We start from the raw sequence: 20,292 nt of genomic DNA, 5'->3' as shown, positions 1-20,292 counted from the left end.
TTCTGAGGCATGTCATTTCTATCTGGGTTATGGTTCCTTCAAATATCAAACTGGAGATGCTTTGAAATGATCTGCCGTATATAAATCTACATAAATGCCCGTGCAAATAAACATATACATGTATGTTTTAATGCAAATGTTTTCATGCCTGTGATTGCACATCGGTAAACGAAAGGTAATGCTTTACCTGGTGCCAGGTCTTCGACACTGGATTGCAGACACGTGTACAGTGTTAGCCCAAGCTCACCAAGCTGTAAGACAAATTATGAAATAACAATGAGTGCTTATGTAAGTTTACCTAGGCTCTTAAGTTGCAAGCACACGATGGTTTTGGTGTGGTATTGATCAACTTTCTTGTCCTCGAAAATACAAATTTCAGAATGACATCATGCCCAGTAGGAGTAATTAAAGCTATCTGATGAGGGAATTTAGAAGTTGAAAGGGATGATTGTAATTGATCCTGATTCAATCCTATTACAGCTTTTTATAGTTTAAGCTCTAGAGAAAGCACATTCCTTGTCAAGACTTTATTTTACAGATTCCTTTGTGTGTACTGTGTTTTCTAGTCTCTATTTTTCTGTTTAATTTTTTTTCCTGTAGTAAATAATGAGCTGCCGCCTGAAATCCGGCTTGCCAGTGGTCAGCTAATGGGTGATGACCTGTCCCTCCTTACTGCAGGAGAGCTGTCACCTTATATCAGTGACCCAGCGCTGAAGCTATTCCAGTGTGCTGTTTGCAACAAATTCACCTCTGACAGCCTGGAGGCTCTAAGTGTGCATGTGAGCAGTGAACGCTCTCTCCCTGAAGAGGAATGGAGGGCCGTCATTGGAGATATCTACCAGTGCAAGCTCTGTAACTACAACACACAGCTCAAAGCGAACTTCCAGCTCCACTGCAAGACCGATAAACATATGCAGAAATATCAACTGGTGGCTCACATTAAAGAAGGGGGCAAAAGCAATGAGTGGAGGCTGAAGTGCATCGCCATTGGCAACCCTGTTCACCTAAAATGTAATGCCTGTGACTACTACACCAACAGTGTGGATAAATTACGCTTGCATACCACCAATCACAGGCACGAGGCGGCCCTGAAGCTCTACAAGGTAAGCAGTGACATCCATAGGCATTGGCACAGAGTAGAGAAGGGGATTAACTGTTTCAGAGCTTGGAGCACAACTCTGCAAGTTAAGGGGGTTGGGGTGGAGGGGCCAGAAAGGAAAAATACTGAAACTGGAGAATTTATTTAAATGACAGGTGCCCCAGTCACGCCTGTCACTGGCATCTATTACTTCGCTGGTTTTCTGCAATTAAAAAACAACAACAAAACTTCTTCGGGGTGCTTTCATGTATAACATTATATTCGGTAGACCACTCATTTCTTGGATTTTTATAGACAGTATACCTCTTGGCTAAGTGTTAACAGTTGCAGGGAGCAGAGGAAAAAATTCATTGCTGGGTCTTGTGAATGATTGGCCTTTATTTGTGACAGAGACAATAACAACATGAAGATTTCTTCTTCTGTGTGTTCCCAGTAGTCACATCAAGTAAGCACACTCTCCTAGGACATTAGTAGAAAATTTTTAAAAGTAAAATCTGTGGATTCTTTTTGCATACCTTTTTTTATCTAGCATTTTTTTCCCTAAAAGTGAGTAGATAGGTATTTTCATAAAATGACATGTATATGTATATATGTGTGTGTGTGTGTGTGTATGTATTTGGTCTGTCTTAAAAAGTATGCCAGTGGATTGGATGCGTGCAAGTGATTAACACTTTTTATTACCTTACTTGTCTTGCCTTTTTTTCCTAAACTCCAATTACTGGGTAATTTATTTTCTACCACTTGCTTCCTGGATTGGTTTGATTGTTTTGGTTCATGTAGAAATGTAATACATTCATTTCTTTGATGATTATCTTGGTAACTTAGTTAAAAAGTTCTTTTGTCTAGAGAATATTAAAATTCAGAAAATATTGCAAACCATTAGTCATTGTAACAAGCTCTAAAAATGATTACAAAATCCATTCTGAAAGTGTTATCTATTGATTTGTACTAGAAATCAGTGAAAACTATACTATCAGGAGTCAACCAGTGATTATAATACTATGGTTTTTCTAAAGCTGTTTGAAATTATAAGCACACGATGGAAAAAGAATAGATTGTGGCTCTCTAGATTAGGGGTAGGAATTATTTGCTTGAGTTGATCTGTTTCCATTTGCTTGGGCTGTTTCTTAAGTTCTAAGTGTAGATTGATGCACTGGGCATAATCGCCTGAAGACTCTCAGTGTGAGAATTTGTAAATTTGTCCTACTGATATTGGCACTCTATGGATCAATAATGAAAGCATTAGATTTGGGTTACACAGTGTGAGGGGAGTACAGTTCCTAATGCAAGATGGAAGGCCTTGAAGGTGATGGTATTGACAATATAGTATAAAAGATTAATTGTATTATAATTCATAGGTTTTGCAGCCATAGTTGACAATTCAATTGTCTACTTTTTTCCTGTTGATATCTGACCTATCCAAACTTCTTGAATACCTAGGAGAAAGAAAGAAAAAATGGCAAACATTAAGTTTATATAAGTAATAGATCTAGACCCTGGAAGTGACATAGAATATTCATGAACAATGTTTATAGTCACACAGTTCCTTTAACACTTCAAATTAACATGATGTCAATAGAAGAGATACATGTACACCTTATTTCTATTTTATTAAGCTCGTGTGGACACCTTAAGAAAGGTAGTGTTATTGTTTACTTTCCCAGGAAAGGCTATTTAATTTAATTGCTTGATTATGTAAATGTGTGTGTGAAATGTATCTGTTTATTGTATTCTATGTATTGACCACTTAGCTTTGAGCAGAGCAATTTGCTTGGTATAATAGTTCCTCTGAAAAGTTATTTTACAGCAAGAGTTAGATACTGTCTTTGAATGTATAATAATCAATTGACATTAAAAGTTTGAGCATTATGAGGAATATTTAAAGCAGAGAGAGCTTTCAATTCCAGAACCAGAGGGTATCTATGCTCCCCACCCCCCACCCTCCTATACACACACACCTATTTATTTACTTAGAATTCAAATGCTCAGTCATCCTTGTAGTGCAGCATTTAAATGCTATCCCAAGCAAACAGAATTATTCTTTGGACAAATTTACCTTAAATGAAAGAACATCGAAAGGATCACTGTTAGGGCTGTTAAATCCTGGTATGACCATTTGACCATGTCCTCCAAGGCACATTCGTTGTGTCCTAGCAGTAACTAGACAAACCCTCCAGAGGAGCAGCATTCGAAGGGGCCACTTCTAAACTGACTTACAGAAACAGTGAGAGTCGGATCGAGAGGATGTTAAAGGCAGTAATGAGGACATTAGCAAGGTTGGTCGCCTTGTGTTGGTAAAATAAAATTGGTTCATAAGTAATATTAATTGCATTTAAATGAGAAGCTAACAAATTGGCTTGTGCCTGGAAAAATGACGGTGTGTAATACGGCTAAAATATTAAAATTAGACTTAAATAGTTTCTGAGTTAATGACTAGACAATAATCTGCTGTAGAAAATTCATTTTCATGAAGAGTTTAATTTACATCATTTGGCATCATGAATTATTTAGACTTTAAGGGAAGCTGACAAGTAGAGCCTCCAAGACGAATACGGAACTGCAAGAAAGCAGCTTTTCTCCTTACTGACAGCACATTGATGCGTAACACTCTAACTGTGGCGATGTGGCGATATGATTTGGGTAGACCACTTTACCACTTGCATTGTCAAACTGAAGCTGTATTACCTAAAAGAAGTGTGGGCCCTCATTCTAGTTTAAGGAGGTTGAAGGTGAAAGGTTAAGGGTTAGCTTAAAAGCATCATCTGCCTAGCTGCTTAACTTTAAACTGATCAGTTTAATGAAAATCTGTTTTACAGATGTTATTTTAATGTATTTGGCAGGATTTAGGCAGCTTTAACTTTAGATGTATGCTAGTAAAAATTATTTCTTTATTTGACCAAAACAACACCTTTCCTTTTATGTTTAAGGTAAGAAGGCTTGTGGGTTATGGTATTTTGGCAAGGGACCCAGAGGCAGAATGTGTTGATGATCTTTCCATATGGACTCGAAAAAGAATACCTTTATGTCTATTGCTAACGATGACTACAAAAACAAACAAAGCTGTATTCATTTTTGGCAGTGTTATATTCCTTGGATTTTTTTCTCTTCAAGGAATTTTGTTGTGTTAAGAAAATGTTACTCATTTCTTAAAGTGAAATCCTCCAAAACTCCAAAGTGCCAAGGACTATTATATCTTAATTTTTTTCTCTCCAGAAATTGCAATGTGGAAGCAACATTGGTCTAGGAAATTAAAACAATAAAACGAGATTGCAGATTGCCCTTAATCTTCTCTTTTAATGTGTGTGTGTGTATTTAAAGTGAGCTTAATACATATTAAATGCATAGCTCGCTGCAGTCAGCCCTGTTTAAGGCTAAACAGTGTTGTTTAGGTAACCAGTTTGTTATATTCGATTTTATTCTTACAGATTCCATGGCTTTGCACCCCCTACAAATTTTAGGGAACTGGTGCTCACATAATGGGTCCTCAATACATATGTGAATGATGAATGATGGACTAATGAGTTAATGAGGGAATGCATTAAAGAAAAAAAAAGTAGGACACTGCAAATAATCGACCGCACCTATATTTCAGCTACTCTTATAATATTATGTGTATTGTTAAGAGTTGCTAGTTCAAAGTCAAAACCTTAATTATACTAGCTTTCTTCTTCCTGCATCTGCAAATAGTGAAGCAGGATAGTCTGTCTGAATTCCATAATGCTGTTTTCATATTTGGATTTCAAACTGGCTGCGAACAGTCAATGAATCGCTTGTCTCCATGGTGAGCAAAGGAACACATGTGGGACTTAGTCCTAGATAACTTTTAGTATAACGTTCCCCCAAGGAATACTTTTGGGGTTTTCTCATTATCCATGTTATGGATGAAAGAATCAGGGTTAAGGACTAAAATCAAGGTGTAGGGGAAGCTCGCAAAGAACACAAAGAGGCATATTGGAGAAAAATAGGTGGGCAAGAAATGAAAATAATTAGTTTCACCTCGTCTTGTTTTGTTTTGTTTTTAATTAGTGGGAAATAAGAACCTGATCAGTTTGGAATTCATAACAGATCACAAATATTTTCATTTCAATAGGTCTGAGTCCAACTTGCAATTTAAAGCCGAACATACCAGATAGGTACCACTTCAATTACTGAACTGTCATTGTCCCTGTGTGCTGGTAAAAGAGGTCAGGAGATTGTGTGGTATGAATTTGCATAAAGTCATTGTGCAAAAGGAAATTGGAATATGTGTGAGCTTATAAGAAACCAAGACAGGTTTTTCTTAATCTTATTCTAGTCATTTGTTTAGATAAAGAAAGCTTTTTTCAGAGATAAACAAATGTTATTCTTTTCTGTTGCTAAATATGAACCTAAATATGGAGATTTTTACACTTTTTGTATGAGTTTCATATTTGTGTTCATTTCAAGGTTGAAATACAGTGTGAAATTTAATTCCAGTTGCAGAATGGGTTTTAAAAAAGTCATCATAGCTCAAATTATTAGATTTTATTCTCATACAAAAAGATATGGCAGATGTTGATGAAACCATTTTCTATAGTAAAAAATATATGCATGCATAATACTTATCACTAATAAACAGGCCAAATAGAGACAAGTTGATTAACAGCAACTAATGGATCAGTGGTGCTTCACATGTAATGCCTCAGTCTTATGCACTTTGTCTAGTTCTGTTTTTAAGCACAGCCTTGACAACTGCAGCATCAGTATGGAATGTCTTACTCCAAGTGAAATGTAACTTTCTAAGTTAGAACCCTCCTTACAGTCCTCTAAGACTGGGATGACTCAAGGTGATCTACCTGCCTACTTACCTACCTACCTGCTTCCCTAGCTAGTCAGCCAGCCAGCCACTAATCCATCCGCCCGTCCGTGTGTCCGTCCATCCATCCATCCATCCATCCATCCATCCATCCATCCATCCATCCATCCATCCAAATAAAACCCTAGAAACAAGGCATTATACATGACATTAACAACTTATTGTAGCCATGTCCAAAGAAAAAGAAGACCAAATCCAGAAAAAAATTAGTTAAATGTATCCTTTGAACCCTTCAATTTTATTTTCTACATGTCTTCCCTAAGCCAATGCTACCATCTCACTACACATCAGGCACACACTGCTGTCAGGGTATCTCTCTCTCTCTCAGGGTATCTCTCTCTCTCTCTCTCTCTCTCCCTCTCTCGCTATTTTATGCCACCTAAAACTTCTCTTCCTGGCAGTATTCCATACTGTAAAACTACCTCTCTGAAAACTTAAAGGGAAGAAGCCTTTTTTTCCTAAAAGGAGTGTAGTCTATCTAAAGGTATACATGGATTCTGCACCTTCCCTCGGGTGGATTTATTTATCTGTTTTTAAAGAAACAGAAGAAGCTGGATACATTTCTAATATCTGTGGGCAGAGAGAGTAGGAGAGTTCAGTGTAGACTTGTCAGGGCACAGGCTGCTCTCAGTAGGGCAGGGCGTTAGACAAGATGAGCTCCCAGTGCTCCTCCCTGAGGACTCCCTCATCTGCCTGCTTCTAAACACACACATACACACCACACCACACACACACACACACACACCCCACCACAGAACCACAGTCACCAATTTGGTACTACCAGTAGTTTGTGATTTCCATTACACATTTTGTGTAATTTGTGCTCATTCTCTTTCATGAAGTACATGCATGGTTTAACCAAAAGTAGTAAATTGCTCATGTGTCACCCACCCTGCGGTCATTTAGGCAATGCAGACCAAGGTGTTATCTGATCATTACTGTACTCTCCCTGCATGTTCCTTTGGTTTCTATCTAATTGTCCTTGTCAGTGGAGCTTGTTTAAAATTGCTGAAATGCTCAAATAGGTGCTGGGATGACACACGCTAAAGCAGCCAGAGTCATATGTTCCCCAGGCCTCATGCTGCTGAAAGGACCTTGGCCCAGGGTGGAGTGAGGAGGAGCGGGTATGTGCATAATGACCGTGGTTCTGCTTCCAGAACATCTGGCCTGCCTGAGATCTACTGGAAATTCTTTACCAAGTTTGCTTCGAGTCTAAGCCTCTGCTTGGGCTGAGTTCAATTAGACGTGGAGATTTGTTCATTATTCAGATAATTTAAGCCTTGAAAAGTTCTTTTGCTTGAATTGTCAGTATATTTCAGAAGACCTTAGAATGATATGATTTTTCAATCAGTGAAGAAATGGTACCAGGCATAGAGACCTATCACACATGAGGAAATGTCTTGACAGAATCAGAAACCAGAGGAGAGGAATGATGGGAATAGGTCTTTGGGCCAAAGCTTTGTTTTCAGAATGCTCAGATGATATCACAGTTTTACCTACAATAAATTTGGTAACACGTATTGAGTACTCTATGTCAGATTTTGAATGGACCCTGCTTATGCCTCCTTGACAAGATGGGTTGACACAGTGGCGGCAATCATTGGCTCAAATATAAGAACACTTGTGAGCACGATGCAGGGCCAGGCAGTGTTTCATTCTGTTGCACATAGGGTCTCTCTGAGTTGAAATGGACTCAGTGGTGTCTAACAACAACAATTCCATCAGCCACTGTCCCTACTTAGCCCCCTGAAAATGGTAGATGATACGCCATCTCTCTCAAGTTTACTATGGGAACAAAGCATCTGCTAATGTTCTACTTCCTAAGTCATGTCTGTCATCAAAGATAGGAGTTAGAGTTGGTGATTAGATACTGGGAACATAAATAAAAAGAAGCAATGACTTCATATATGTAGCCATCAAATGTCCCTATGCTTTTTTACAACAATGGTTGTAAAATAACATCTCTTTTATCTTGGCTTGCTCCTATTGCCTGGTTCCATAGAAAGACTGTGTCGATCAGTTTGAGGCAAGGGTTATGGTGGAGGTTTAAGGGAAGAATGGGTTTTTCTATTCATTGAGCCATTTGTGTTATCCTTCATGTGAGGGAGATGCTGCTCCTGCATTACCTAGAAATGTAGAAGAAAACCACCTGAACAAAACATGTAAAATATCAAATTACAATGTCAGCAAACCTCTCTATATAACCAGTGCAGTGCAGAACGATCATTCAGTATGATTCTTGAAGAATTTCTAAAAATTCAGTTTACGACAGAATACTGTTTCAAGATAAATTATTGCAATGACCATTTCTTCGCCGTTACATATGACTACCGTGTTATGCAATTTTATTCCACTCAGATTTATAATCTTTTCTTAATATTCTGTTTTTCTTCTCCTTAAGAAAAAGAGTTTTATGGTCATTGACATAATTTTTAAAAACAGCCAAAACCCAACCCATTGACATCAATCAACTGGATTATGACCTATAATGATCCTATATATAGGATTTCCTGGTCTGTGAATCTTTACAGGAACAGACAGTCTTATCTTTTTCCCTGAAATTCTGGGTTGGTTCGAACTGCTGCCCTTGCAGTTAGCAGTGCAACATGTAACCCACTACAATGTCTTAGCTCTATTAACATAATTATCTATGTTAAATATGCTTGTCTAAGTATAACATGCATTGAGACCCTATCCTTTTTATTCATATTTTCCTGAAGCCTTCCTCTCACAGGAAATATTAGGCAGCATGGGAGGCCTATTGCCTAGATAAGTAAACGCCCATCTTGAGCCTGTTAAACATACAGCTGTCGTTAACAAATGACTAGAGGCTCCAGCTTTATTCAAATCTTCCTTGTTGTTTAAGAAATAGTGCTAGCAGTATCAAGAATTATTTCTCCCAGGCTATCTGCTGATAAAATTTGTGACATGCAGGGTCAAATGTGGAAAGAAATAACCCATTGTAACTCTATCGGTTAAGTCCAGCTTGGGAGGAAAGTGTTTGAAATTTTAAAATATTGATTTTCAGACTGTGATTGCATGTCCTGTGGCAAGAAGAGCCTTATTTATACATTTATACAGTTGGCAGCTGACTGTTGACACAGGGTTTCTAGGGTATTGGGAAGAACCCGACCAAAAACATTCCTTTTTCTGGTAATAGGTACTATCAACATTAAAACTCTGTCAACCATTGCCTAAAAAGCCCAAAAAGCTTTTTTCCTAGAAACTTGGTCTTTTTATAACTTTATTTATTTATTTTGGCTTATCAGAACAGAAAGTTATTATTGCACAGTTCTAGAGCATTGCCTAAAGATTTTAACTTTTAAAAAAATGCCACTATAAAATAATAATAATTTATAAATTATCAAGGGTTCAGGGGGAGGTGGGGAATGGGGAGGGAAGGGGGGGAAAATGAGGAGCTGACACCAAGGGCTCAAGTGGAAAGCAGGTGTTGTGAGAATGATGAAGTCAACCTCTGTACTAATGTGCTGGACACAAATGATGTATGTACGGATTGTGATGAGTTGTACAGCCCCTAATAAAATGATTATTAAAAAAAATGCCACTACCTTAAAACAATATGTTTTATTGTGATGTCAGTGCAGGTTTATGCAGCAAATTAGGTGCCCATTTGAACTATCTGTGCACTATTTGCTCAGTGACATTGAGGAGATGTTTTCACCATGGGCCAGATTCCTCATTCTTTCTGCTTTGGTAGTTCCATTTCCAGGAATCTAGTCTCCCTGCGCCTTTGCCTTCTTGTGTTAGCTTTACAGGAAATGGTGTCCATTAGGTCTCATATAGATACTTTTGTAAATTCTATTCATAAGCACCTTAGGGTGCTCCTAACTGCAAGGTTGGTGGTTCAAACCCACGGGACTCTCCTGGGAGAAAGATGAGCGTGTCTGGTGCGGTAAAGATTTATAGTCCAAAACAACTTGAGGATGATGAGTTTTGATTTGGATAATACTCAGGGGTGTTATTCTTTGTTTTATAAGACAAGATATTATTTAGCTCAAAGTTGACCCCAAGAGAGAGTTTCAATTCATAGTTTAAAGATTGCGTAGGGGAAAAGTCTAAGTGAGTCCTCTAGTTTCAAAACGTCTAGACTAATTAAGAATTTGAATTCCAAAAAAAAAAAAGAATTCAAATTCGGTTCCATGTTTTTTTCTCATATTTTCATCAGGATCCAATTATTGTAGTTGGATCAGAACAGAGGGTGGTGGTCTGTAGGCACATTCGGTTCTTTTGCTTTGTGCGTAGATGAAGCCATGGTACCTGTGAACTCTTCATCCTGTGAACTAGTTTCTTCTCTGAGTCTTTGATGGCCTTCCTTTTCTTTTGCTCCAGAGAAGGAGAGTCCAAAAGTCATATCATAGATGGCTGTTGACAAGCTAAGACCTCACACACTACTCACCAAATCAGAACATGAACTTCATTATTCCAACTGAATGAGTTGTTCCATGAGGCTATGGCCCTAAGTGTTCAACCTGAGAAGTGCCAGTCCCACAAAGTGTTAGATTATGTCTCAGAAGTATCTCTAAATATTCCTCCAATGTGGTTTATTAGGTATGTGAATAAAAACACATGTATACATATAATGCATATATAATCATATACATATCTGTGTGTACATGTATAGATGTGTCTACATGTATGCATATGAAGAGGGACATCAAAACGTTAGCAGAAAAGTCTCATCTTTTAATTCTGTTTTTGACAAATGTTTGAAGACCCCTATATAGATGTGTATACATATATGTAGATACATGTAGTTGTCATTGTTAGGTACCATCGAGTTGATTATGACTCACAGAAACTATATGTACAACAGGATGAGACACTCCCCGGTCCTGTGCCACCATGCATGTATATAACCACACATGTTTTTGTTGCTGTGTGTTGTAAAATTTTATGTCAGAGTGTTTACCAAAAGCATCCTTTTTCGCTTCTGTATGTCTGTGTGGCACTGTTTATTTTGCTCAAGATGATCCGTCCCTTTTTTTAACCAATGAGCACAGGCTTTTGTATATCTTATTTTTATCATTTTGTTGTAGTGAAATCATACAATATTTATCCCTTTGCAATGGACTTATTTCACCCTGATGATGTCCTCCAGACTCATCCATGTTATAAGATGTTTCAAAGACTTAGCATTGTTCTTGATCGGTGTGTGTAAATCCCAATGAGGGCGCTATAAAGATTTTGTGGGAAAGTACAATTTTTAAAATGTCCATTTTTCATGAACTTTTGGAAACCTCGCCCATATGTATTATTATTTGTTTAATAATTTACCTATTGATGAGCACATTGGTTGTTTCTATCTGTATGTCTTTGATGAGGTCACTAGGTTATGTACTTGAGAGTAGAATGGCTGGATCTTGTACAAGGTAATATCCTTCTAGTGTTTCCGGGTGGGACCACTTTACAATCCCAGCAGCACTGATTGAAGGGTTTCAATCTCCCCTCATCCTGGCCAGCACTTTTTTCAGTATGGATTATTTTTCATCAGTGCCATTTTTGCAAGAGTCTGAGGATAATAGCATCTTATGGTATTTTTTATCTGTCCTTTTCTCTGGCTAGTGATTGTGAGCATCTGTTCGTGTGTTGGCTACTTAAACATCCTCTTTGGTGAAGTCTCCTCATATTCTTCACCCATTTAAAAAATTGATCGCTTGTCTTTTTGTTGTTGAGCTGATGTATTTTGGATATCATATTTCATATTTTTGTATTCTATTTTATTGGATATGTCCTTCTTGAAGATTCTACCTCCACCCCCTCCAGTGTTTAGGCTATTTTTCTGCTCTTTTGATAAAGCTTTTTGATGCGCATGGTATTGACATTTTATGACGTCCCGATTCCCTCCAAACTCTACTGCCTTCAAGTTGAAACTCACTGCCTTCAAGTTGAAACTCACTGCCTTCAAGTTGAAACTCACTGCCTTCAAGTTGAAACTCACTGCCTTCAAGTTGATTCTGACTCACAGTGACCCTACAGGACATAGTACAATCGCCCCTCTGGGTTTCCAAGTCTATGTTTTATCTTTCCCTGGGGTTCGAATAGCTCACCTTGAAGTTAGTAGCTCAATGTGTAACCCACTGTTTCACAAGGGTTCCTTTGTTGTGTGAAAATGTTAGTGGTGTTCAAACAGGGGATATGTACGGATAACAGTAATAATGTAAACTCTTTGTATGTCTTATCTTACTTATTCTGTCTAACAATTCTTTGATTTTATTCCCTTTTTAATATATAAATAAACAGATTTAAAGAGACTTGCTCAAAGTCTCACAGACACTAAGAGCCTGTGCGGAGATTCAAACCCAGAACTCTTCTCAACACGTGTTCAAAACTGCATTCTGAGGCTTTGCCGGGGAACATTTGGGCTTTGGGGTAGGAAGAGCAAAGGATAGGAAAATAAAATAAAAAGGGAATTGCAATTTTGCCTAGGTCCTAATAATTTTTTGTTATGCTTTTTCTTCTCCCAGTCAACAGGTTTCATTAAGTAATATTGGAGATATAAGTTAATCTAAGAACTGGCTGGTTTACCTAGAATTTGCACCGGTAGAGGCCGTCTCGTTTAGAACACAACTTCTATCCATTAGGTCATTTACCAGCTAGAAGTAGGAACTACTGGTTAAAATGAAAACCTGCACAATTCCTGTCACAATGGAATATTTTCACTTTAAAACCTTCCCTTTACTGGCATTTTTGGGTGTTTGGTATATTAAATAGAAAAGACTAATAGAATATTTATCACTTCTAGTGCCTGAGCTCTCAGTGTTTGCAAGTTAAGCACCTTTGGAAGCTGCATTAATTCGTTCAGGTCACCAGGGTGCTTCAGCAGTAATGTACTAAATGGTACCCTGCTGACCTGAGGAAGGGAATGTGCCTCCCTAAGCATTAACTTGCTACACGGGAACAACTGAGCCCAGTCTATTCTTCTAGTCTGTCCATAACCTGCAACTCCTTCTCTTCCCCTTTCACCAGCATCCTTATAACTACTGGGTGGGGATGGGGAGTCCGATTCCCTTGCTACTTATTAGAAATGGAAAAACATTTAGTTCCATTATTATTAACTTTTATCTTTTTCTTTGATCCATTACGCTATGAGGTTCCAGGAATTTTCTTTCAAACATTGCTTTCGAATGCCTATCCTTCCTGTTTATTGTCTCTCAAAATTTGCTAATGTCTCCAATATAGAGCCCCAAATCTTAAAACTCCTTTTATCAATGGAGTGTAGCGATGCTTCAGGAAACCTTGAATCTAGTTACACCAGCCTAGGCAAAGTTGCTGGTTACTGACCTTGCCTCCATTGGTTACATTTCGTGATGAAATGCCCTTTTCTTGACAAATAAGAATCGTTTTTCACTTTAAGATAATATGATAAGATAATAGAGCTGGCAACAGAGACACTCCCTAAAACTTTATGAGCTGCCATGTGTGAAGCATGTAAGGAAAATTTGATAACTATTGTAGGCTGTTTTTTTGAAACTTCTGAATATTTCTAACCATTTGAGAATAACACTAGAAGTCCTTAGGGGCTAAAGCCATAAATTTTTTGAATTGTGGGAAAACAGGTAGCAGGTCTACTTGTCATCACCTTTGAAAGACAGTTTATGAGGCATCTCTTTGGAAGCCAAAACACATGTAGATGTAGTACCTGCCTTAAAGTAGAGTGTGGTGCCATCAGACATAAATGCAACGATTAATACCCAATATCCAGAGGAAATAAACAATTTTCTTTTTGTTTCTGTTTGATAACAAAAAGCAATTTGTCTGACGGGGCAAGACCCATGCTATCTGGTGCATGGGGTAAGGTTTCCCTTCAAAATTCTTCTAAGATAGCCCTTGCAACTCTAGAATGGACACGTGCATTGTCGTGATGGGGAAAGAAAAGAGAAAATAAAAGGTCTTTTCTCACGAATGCAGTTTTCATAAAATTTATTTCTAATAAAGCCTGTGCTTTCCCTGTGCCCTTTGAGCAACTCTATCAAGATTGCTCTTTTGGAAACCCCCAAGCAGTCGCCATAGCCTTCTGAACTGACCTCCGTGCCCGATAACGAACTGGCACAGTAGATCCCCTTGAAGCCACTCTTTTGATTGGACCTGTTTTTAAAGGCATCCCAAGGGTTACGCACCAGGCATGCTCCAAGGGAGAAAGGTAGATCTTTCTATTCCCTTTCTTTCTAAAGAGTTAGTCTTGAAAACTCAGAGGGGCAATTCTACTCCGCCCTGTAGGGAGTTCATAAGATGGCATCACCTTGATGGCAGTGAGTTTAATGAGACTCAGAAAAGCATGCTACTGAAAGGACTTGTCTCTAGCCACCCGCTGGTCCCTGCATGTTCATGAAGAGGAACTCCGGTAGCAATACTTTTTGACTCGGCCCGTATTTCAGAAGGGAGAAAAGGCTCTCCTATTTCCTGAAACTACACTATTTTAAACAGAAACCTCTCGATTATGTCTTTGGAGACATGTTTTGGTTAAAGCAAGTTTTGGCTTATTTTAAATTTCATTAGAAAATCCAATAATTAAGAAAAACAACAACAATTAAAAGACTCACATACTTTCAGATGGAATTACTCTACTAAGTTTTTCCATGATGAATATTCCCCGAGAAGCTATTTTCTAGTCTTATGACCAAGTTCTTTGAAAATAGGTGCAAAGGGAATTTATTAATACCCCTTTTCCCCTCTTTTGGACTCCTAATTCTCAAATAATGGAAAAACTAAGATGTTTTTGTAGAATTTTTTTTTTTTAGTAATCTTTCTTAAACATTGAGGTAGAAGGCTAAAGCTATAGATATTTCCCCCAATTACCTATTTTCTTGTTTTTCAGCATTTATTTTCATTTATATTATTTCATTTCAAAATATGTTCTCAGAAATAATATTTGCTTATAGCTTTCTATTGTAAGTACTAGATCATTGTATCCCTTACTGAAGAACAGTAGATACACTTACACTGATAATAGCCCAATTATTTAGTGGAAAATTAATACAGATAAACTAGCTTGAATTTTATGGGTTTTGTGTGTGTGTGTGTGTGTGTGTGTGATACCTAGATTTACCATTTAATTATTTTTCAAAGGAATTAGAACATGGATCTATTTCTATGACATGTGCTAGTTGATTGCAAAGACAAAGTGCCAGTACTCCAACTGTGCTATGTGGACCTAGCTAAAGAGAGCGACCTACTTACACTTACTTGGTCGAAGCCATAGAAGTGATTACATCAGAGCCTGCATGGCCGTGTGTGTATGTGAGAGGTTAAGATTGTGAGAATGGTATCTGTGAAGACTGAATCAAATGAAAATTGATAATGCTTGTCGGTTAATCATTAATTTCCACCTATTTTGCTTTTAACTGGATTGCATAAATGCTTTCCTGCATGCTGGAAATGCTCGCAGTCTCTAGAGATAATAAACCTTTGAAGATGTTGTGCAAGATTCGCCAACAAGCACTGAAATCAGTTCTATGTGCAACACATGGCTAATCAAAGGTTGAGGGAACAGGATATGATTTGGAAAAGTGATAGTTCCCCCAAACTAAACGGGCTCCTTGATTTGGGAGCATATTAAGTGCTTTTTATTTTCCCTTTAAAAAGTCAGATCCAGATCTTACTTGGGACCAGTTCTCCCTTCATAAAGGCGGTAGCATAAAATCTTTTAGAACTTAAAAAAATTATTATTTTTAAGCAAAACCAAAGCCCAATCCATACCCATTGCTGTTGAGGATATTGCAACTCAGAGCAACCCAGTAGGACAGAGTCTATAAGGATTGGAAGCTGACTACGTTCTCCTGCAGAGTGGCTGGGGGTTCATAACCTGAACCTACTGTTTAGCAGCTGAGCACATTAACCACGTTCCCCACCATGGCTACTCTTTTAAAGCAAAGATTTCCTCAATATCAATGCCTACCTAATTAGTACTTTCTTCTTTCATTTGTTCTTAAAAGCCACAATGATACCAGGAGACATTTGGATTAAGAACTTTTCTTGATATCCAGGAATTAGATAACTAGACCAAGTGTTTTCTGAAGTTGATCAGATATTGAGTACAGTATCTACAATGGGGAGATGATAGAATAAGACATCGATATCAACATATAAGCATATAATTATATAGGAAAGTGTTACTAAAATTTTGAAGAAAGGAATTCTAGATTAGAAGAGAAAGGCACTCAAATGCTACATCATTGATTTTGACCATGCGGTGAATGGTGAGACCACTCGCTTCTTTTTATCCTACTAGCTGTATTGAGGTACAATTCACATACTACATTACTCACCCATCTAATGCATACAATGTAATTGTTTTGAGGCTATTCACAGAGTCTTACAGTTATCACCACAATCAATTCAAGTATATCTTTATTATCCCCCAAAAGAAGCCCTGTGCAGTATAGCCACCTCCTTTCTTCGTATCACTGCCACTCACTCCCTGGACCACCCTTAATCTACTTTCTGTCTCTATAGATTTGTGTGTTGTGAACATTGCATCTAAATAGAGTCATACGTGGAGAAGTTGGGTTTTTGTGACTGGCTTCTTTCACTAAGCATACTGCTTTCAAGGTTACCACGTGTTGTAGACTGTGCTGTCACTTCACTCGTTTTCCATTGCCAAAACATGGTGTTCTATGGATACATCAATTTCCAGAACGTTTTCATCCGTTGATTGAGGGTTCGGTTGTCCCCGCTTTTTGGCTATTCGGAACACGGACGCTGTGAGCCTCTGTTTGAAAGCGTTCGTGTGGATGTCTGCTTTCCTGCATCCTGGTGTGCACCTCGGCGAGGAGTGCTGATTGTTGAGCCCATTGTGAAGAGACCACAGGGCTTGGCATTCGTGTTTGCTGTGGTGGTTGTTGCACATGGGGTCGCTGTGCCACCATCCCACAGCAAACACAGCAGCAATGTTAACTGGATTCTCATTACTGCCCTTCAGAACTTGTCCTGTACCACGTGTACCACGACAGGGTTTTCCCTATTTAAAGGGAATTTCAAATATGCATCACATTCTCAATGCCCCATTGTCCTTATCTGTTCTACCTTGGCCTATGAGCTCGGTGATGGTGATGACTTTGACTTTGCCATTGGTGAATGGCTCCTAATTTGCCATTTCTCATTCCCCCATCTTCCCTGAGATAAAATCTCTAATTCCCTCTGTCATTACTTCTTTGTCTCTGTGTTAGTCTGAGTAGACTAGAGAAACAAATCCATGGACAGACATATGTATATAAGAAAGAGATTTTTATATAAGAGCAATTGAACATTGAGAAAACATTCCAGCCCAGTCCAGATCATGTCCATAAGTCCGATATTAGCCCATATGTCCAATACCGATCTATATAACCTCCTCTTCAGACTCATGAAACACATGCAATGAGGCCGTGTTCAGAAGATTGCAAGCCTGTGGGTAGAAAGTCTTTGGATCCAGTGTCATTGGGAACATCTCAGAGCTGGCCGGGGTCTCTGCATCAGGGTGGGTCCATGTGTCTTGTCAGCTGCTATGTCTCCCAGGGTGTGAGCAGAGAGTCTCCCACCTCCAAAGAGGAAGTACTGGATTTCCCAGAATTCTCAGGAGAAGGCCATGCCCACACAGAGGCCTCATTGGCTATGATCTGATTGACAAGCTAGCCTCCACCCCTACACTCTCAATCCTCAAATTGACAAACAATTTTATATCTACCACAATCTCCTTTCTTAGGGCATGGGAGCCCCCTTTCCAAGATCTGCTCCTAAAACCACTCTGCCCTAGGCAAAGCCTTCCCCTGGAACTGTCCTCCTACTTGCTGTAACAATTACCACAACATGGTGACTTAGAATTACAGACATCTATTCTCATACAGTTAGGGGAACACAGGCCTAAGGTTTTTCTGCAGTTCTGTGAATAGCGTGTTTTCACTTTTCCGTCTTCCAGCCGCCTCCTGATTCCTTAATGTGCGGCAAACACCAGTCTGCCTCTGTCTTCACATGTCCCCCTTCCCTTTTTTGGTATTCTCTGTCTTCTCATGGTGTTGGGATATTCTTGTCTCTTCTCCTCTTCGTTCTGGAGGCTAGTGCATTCCAAGTTCAGGATGTTGGTCAGTCCGTATCCCCCCTCCCCTGACATCTCCTCCCTCCCCAAAGACTTGTGGAGCATATCCTTCTTGCCTTTTTCGAGGATCTAGTGGTGTCTGTAATCATTGGTGTTCCGGGGCTGCAGCTAAATCACTCTGTTCTCTTCTTTCATGTTCTCTCTCTCTTTTTGAAAAAGAAGGGCACCAGCCATATTGTGTTAGTAGTACCCATCATACTCCAATGTGACCTTATGTTAACGAATTGCAACTGCAAAAGCCTATAACCCTGTCCCAATGCAGTATCTTTACTGTGATAAAGTGTCTCGTTGAATAGTGTGGGTGCTGACCCCAGACAGACTGGGTGCAGATCTCAGCACAGTCACTGTTCTATCTATTTAACCTTGGAGAAATTAATGAAGCTCTCAATGTCTTAGTTTACTCATTTTCAAAATGCTGATAGTGATTGGCTACCTAGTTGTTTCTGTGAAGATTAAGTGAATTAATATATTTAAAGAATTTAAAGATTATTGGCTCCCAAGTACATGTTCAATAAATGCTATCTGATTACTACTTGCTCATTTCCTTCAGTTTATAAATATAATAATATGAGCACATTAATTTTTTTCCGTTCTTAAAACAAAATTATTCTTTTCCTTGTCTATCATATGTAAGCTTTTTCATCCCCAAGGTCTTCATTTTTACCTCTTGATAAACTGTTTTCCACAATTTTGGAACTCTCTCCCTTAATTTACTTATTTACCTGTGCGGGAGCTAGTAGGTAATAGTTGTCAGCTCCTTATTGTAGAAGTTGTCATGTTTGCATTTGGCTTGGCATTGTCACTTTTCCTTCTGATCTCTCAGATTCTTCTGTGTCTGCCCTTTCAAAAGTGGTATTTTTCTAGGTTCTACCCTTCATATCTTACTCTCTATGTGTTTTCTTTTATCCATTCAAATGTTATCTATTTGCATGCTATTGCCTTTAAAATTCCTATGTCTAGTCAGAACCCTGGAGAACTGACATTTATGCTTACATATTCAATTATTTATTGGTGTTCCACAAGTACCTGAAATCTAATATATCATAACCTGAACTCATTTAATTTATATCTGTTATATATAAATTTATAGATATTTATTTTATATCTGTTTTGAATTTATGTCTGTTATAGATGAATATTTCTAGTTCAGTGCCTAACAATACTGTCTTCCACTTCAAGGAATATTTACTTAGGTGCTTTCTTTGCTTCCTCTCACTCCTTAACACTTTCTCCTTAACAACCTTGACAAAGCCTAAAGCCACGAATTACTGCTTAGCATCCAGTTCTTTGCCCCAAAGATTTATTTTCCTAGTATCTCTTTTAACAGGATTAAAGTATCTCAAACAAAAAAATTGGCGACTATACCTTGTGTAAATACCTTCATTGCGGCCCTGCAACTTGTGGGACAAAGCTGAAGATCCCTAACATACGTGTCATAGCATCGATTCTAACTCATGGTGACCCTGTCTAATAGAGTGGAACCGTACAGCGGCTTCTCTAGCCTATCTGTCATCGCCTCACGAACAGATCACTGGGTCTTTTCTCTTGCCTCTCAGTTAGCAATCCAGCATTTAAAGGTTGTGCAACCAGTCCTCCACCTGGGTTGATTCTCAGTGACACCCATAGGGCAGGGTAGAAGGACACCACGGGGTTTCCAAGGCTGTAAATCTTCATGGAAACAGACTGCCACATCGTTCTCCTGGATAGCAGTGGGGGTGGGGGGGGGGTGGGGGCTCATCATCAACTAGTCAGTTTGCAGCTGAGCGATGCTTCACAACGGTACCGTTCTTTTTTTTCCTTTATCTATATATTTTTTTAAAAAAAATAATTAAATCATTTTATTGGGGGCTGTACAACTCTTATCACAATCCACACATACATCCATTGTATCGAGCACATTGGTACATTTGTTGCCCTCATCATTCTCAAAACATTTGCCTTCTACTTTAGCCCTTAATATCAGTTCCTCATTTTCCCACTCCTCCCTCCCTCATGAACCCTTCATAATTCATAAATTATTGGCTCATCTCCTCCCCACAGCCCCTCAGCAAGGGGGTGTTCAGTTGTCTACTGATGGACTCTGAGTCTCCACTCTGCACTCACCCACCTTTACAATGACATGATTTCTTGTTCCTTGATGCCTGACAGCTCGATCCCTTTGACAGCTCATGGTCACACGTACTGGTGTGCTTCTTCCATGTGGGCTTTGTTGCTTCTGAGCTAGTTGGCCGCTTGTTTATCTTCAAGCCTTTAAGACCCCAGATGCTA

General features: G+C 38.7%; 1 protein-coding gene across 1 annotated transcript in view; it reads left to right on the top strand.

Moving 5' to 3' along the window:
* The window catches only part of ZFHX4 (zinc finger homeobox 4), a 214,008-nt gene that overhangs the window by 26,051 nt on the left and 167,665 nt on the right, over positions 1-20,292 (top strand). Inside the window, exon 3 of the mRNA XM_004697739.2 lies at positions 601-1,103. Coding sequence (XP_004697796.1) covers positions 601-1,103 — 503 coding nt within the window. The remainder of the gene's footprint in view (positions 1-600; positions 1,104-20,292) is intronic.

This window comes from Echinops telfairi, unplaced genomic scaffold (assembly GCF_000313985.2).
Source record: "Echinops telfairi isolate 266 unplaced genomic scaffold, ASM31398v2 ScPeMD7_1;HRSCAF=3_0, whole genome shotgun sequence".
Classification (NCBI taxonomy): Eukaryota; Metazoa; Chordata; class Mammalia; order Afrosoricida; family Tenrecidae; genus Echinops; species Echinops telfairi.
The sequence above is the reverse complement of the archived record's forward strand: the minus strand, read 5'-3'. Positions and strand labels throughout refer to the sequence as shown.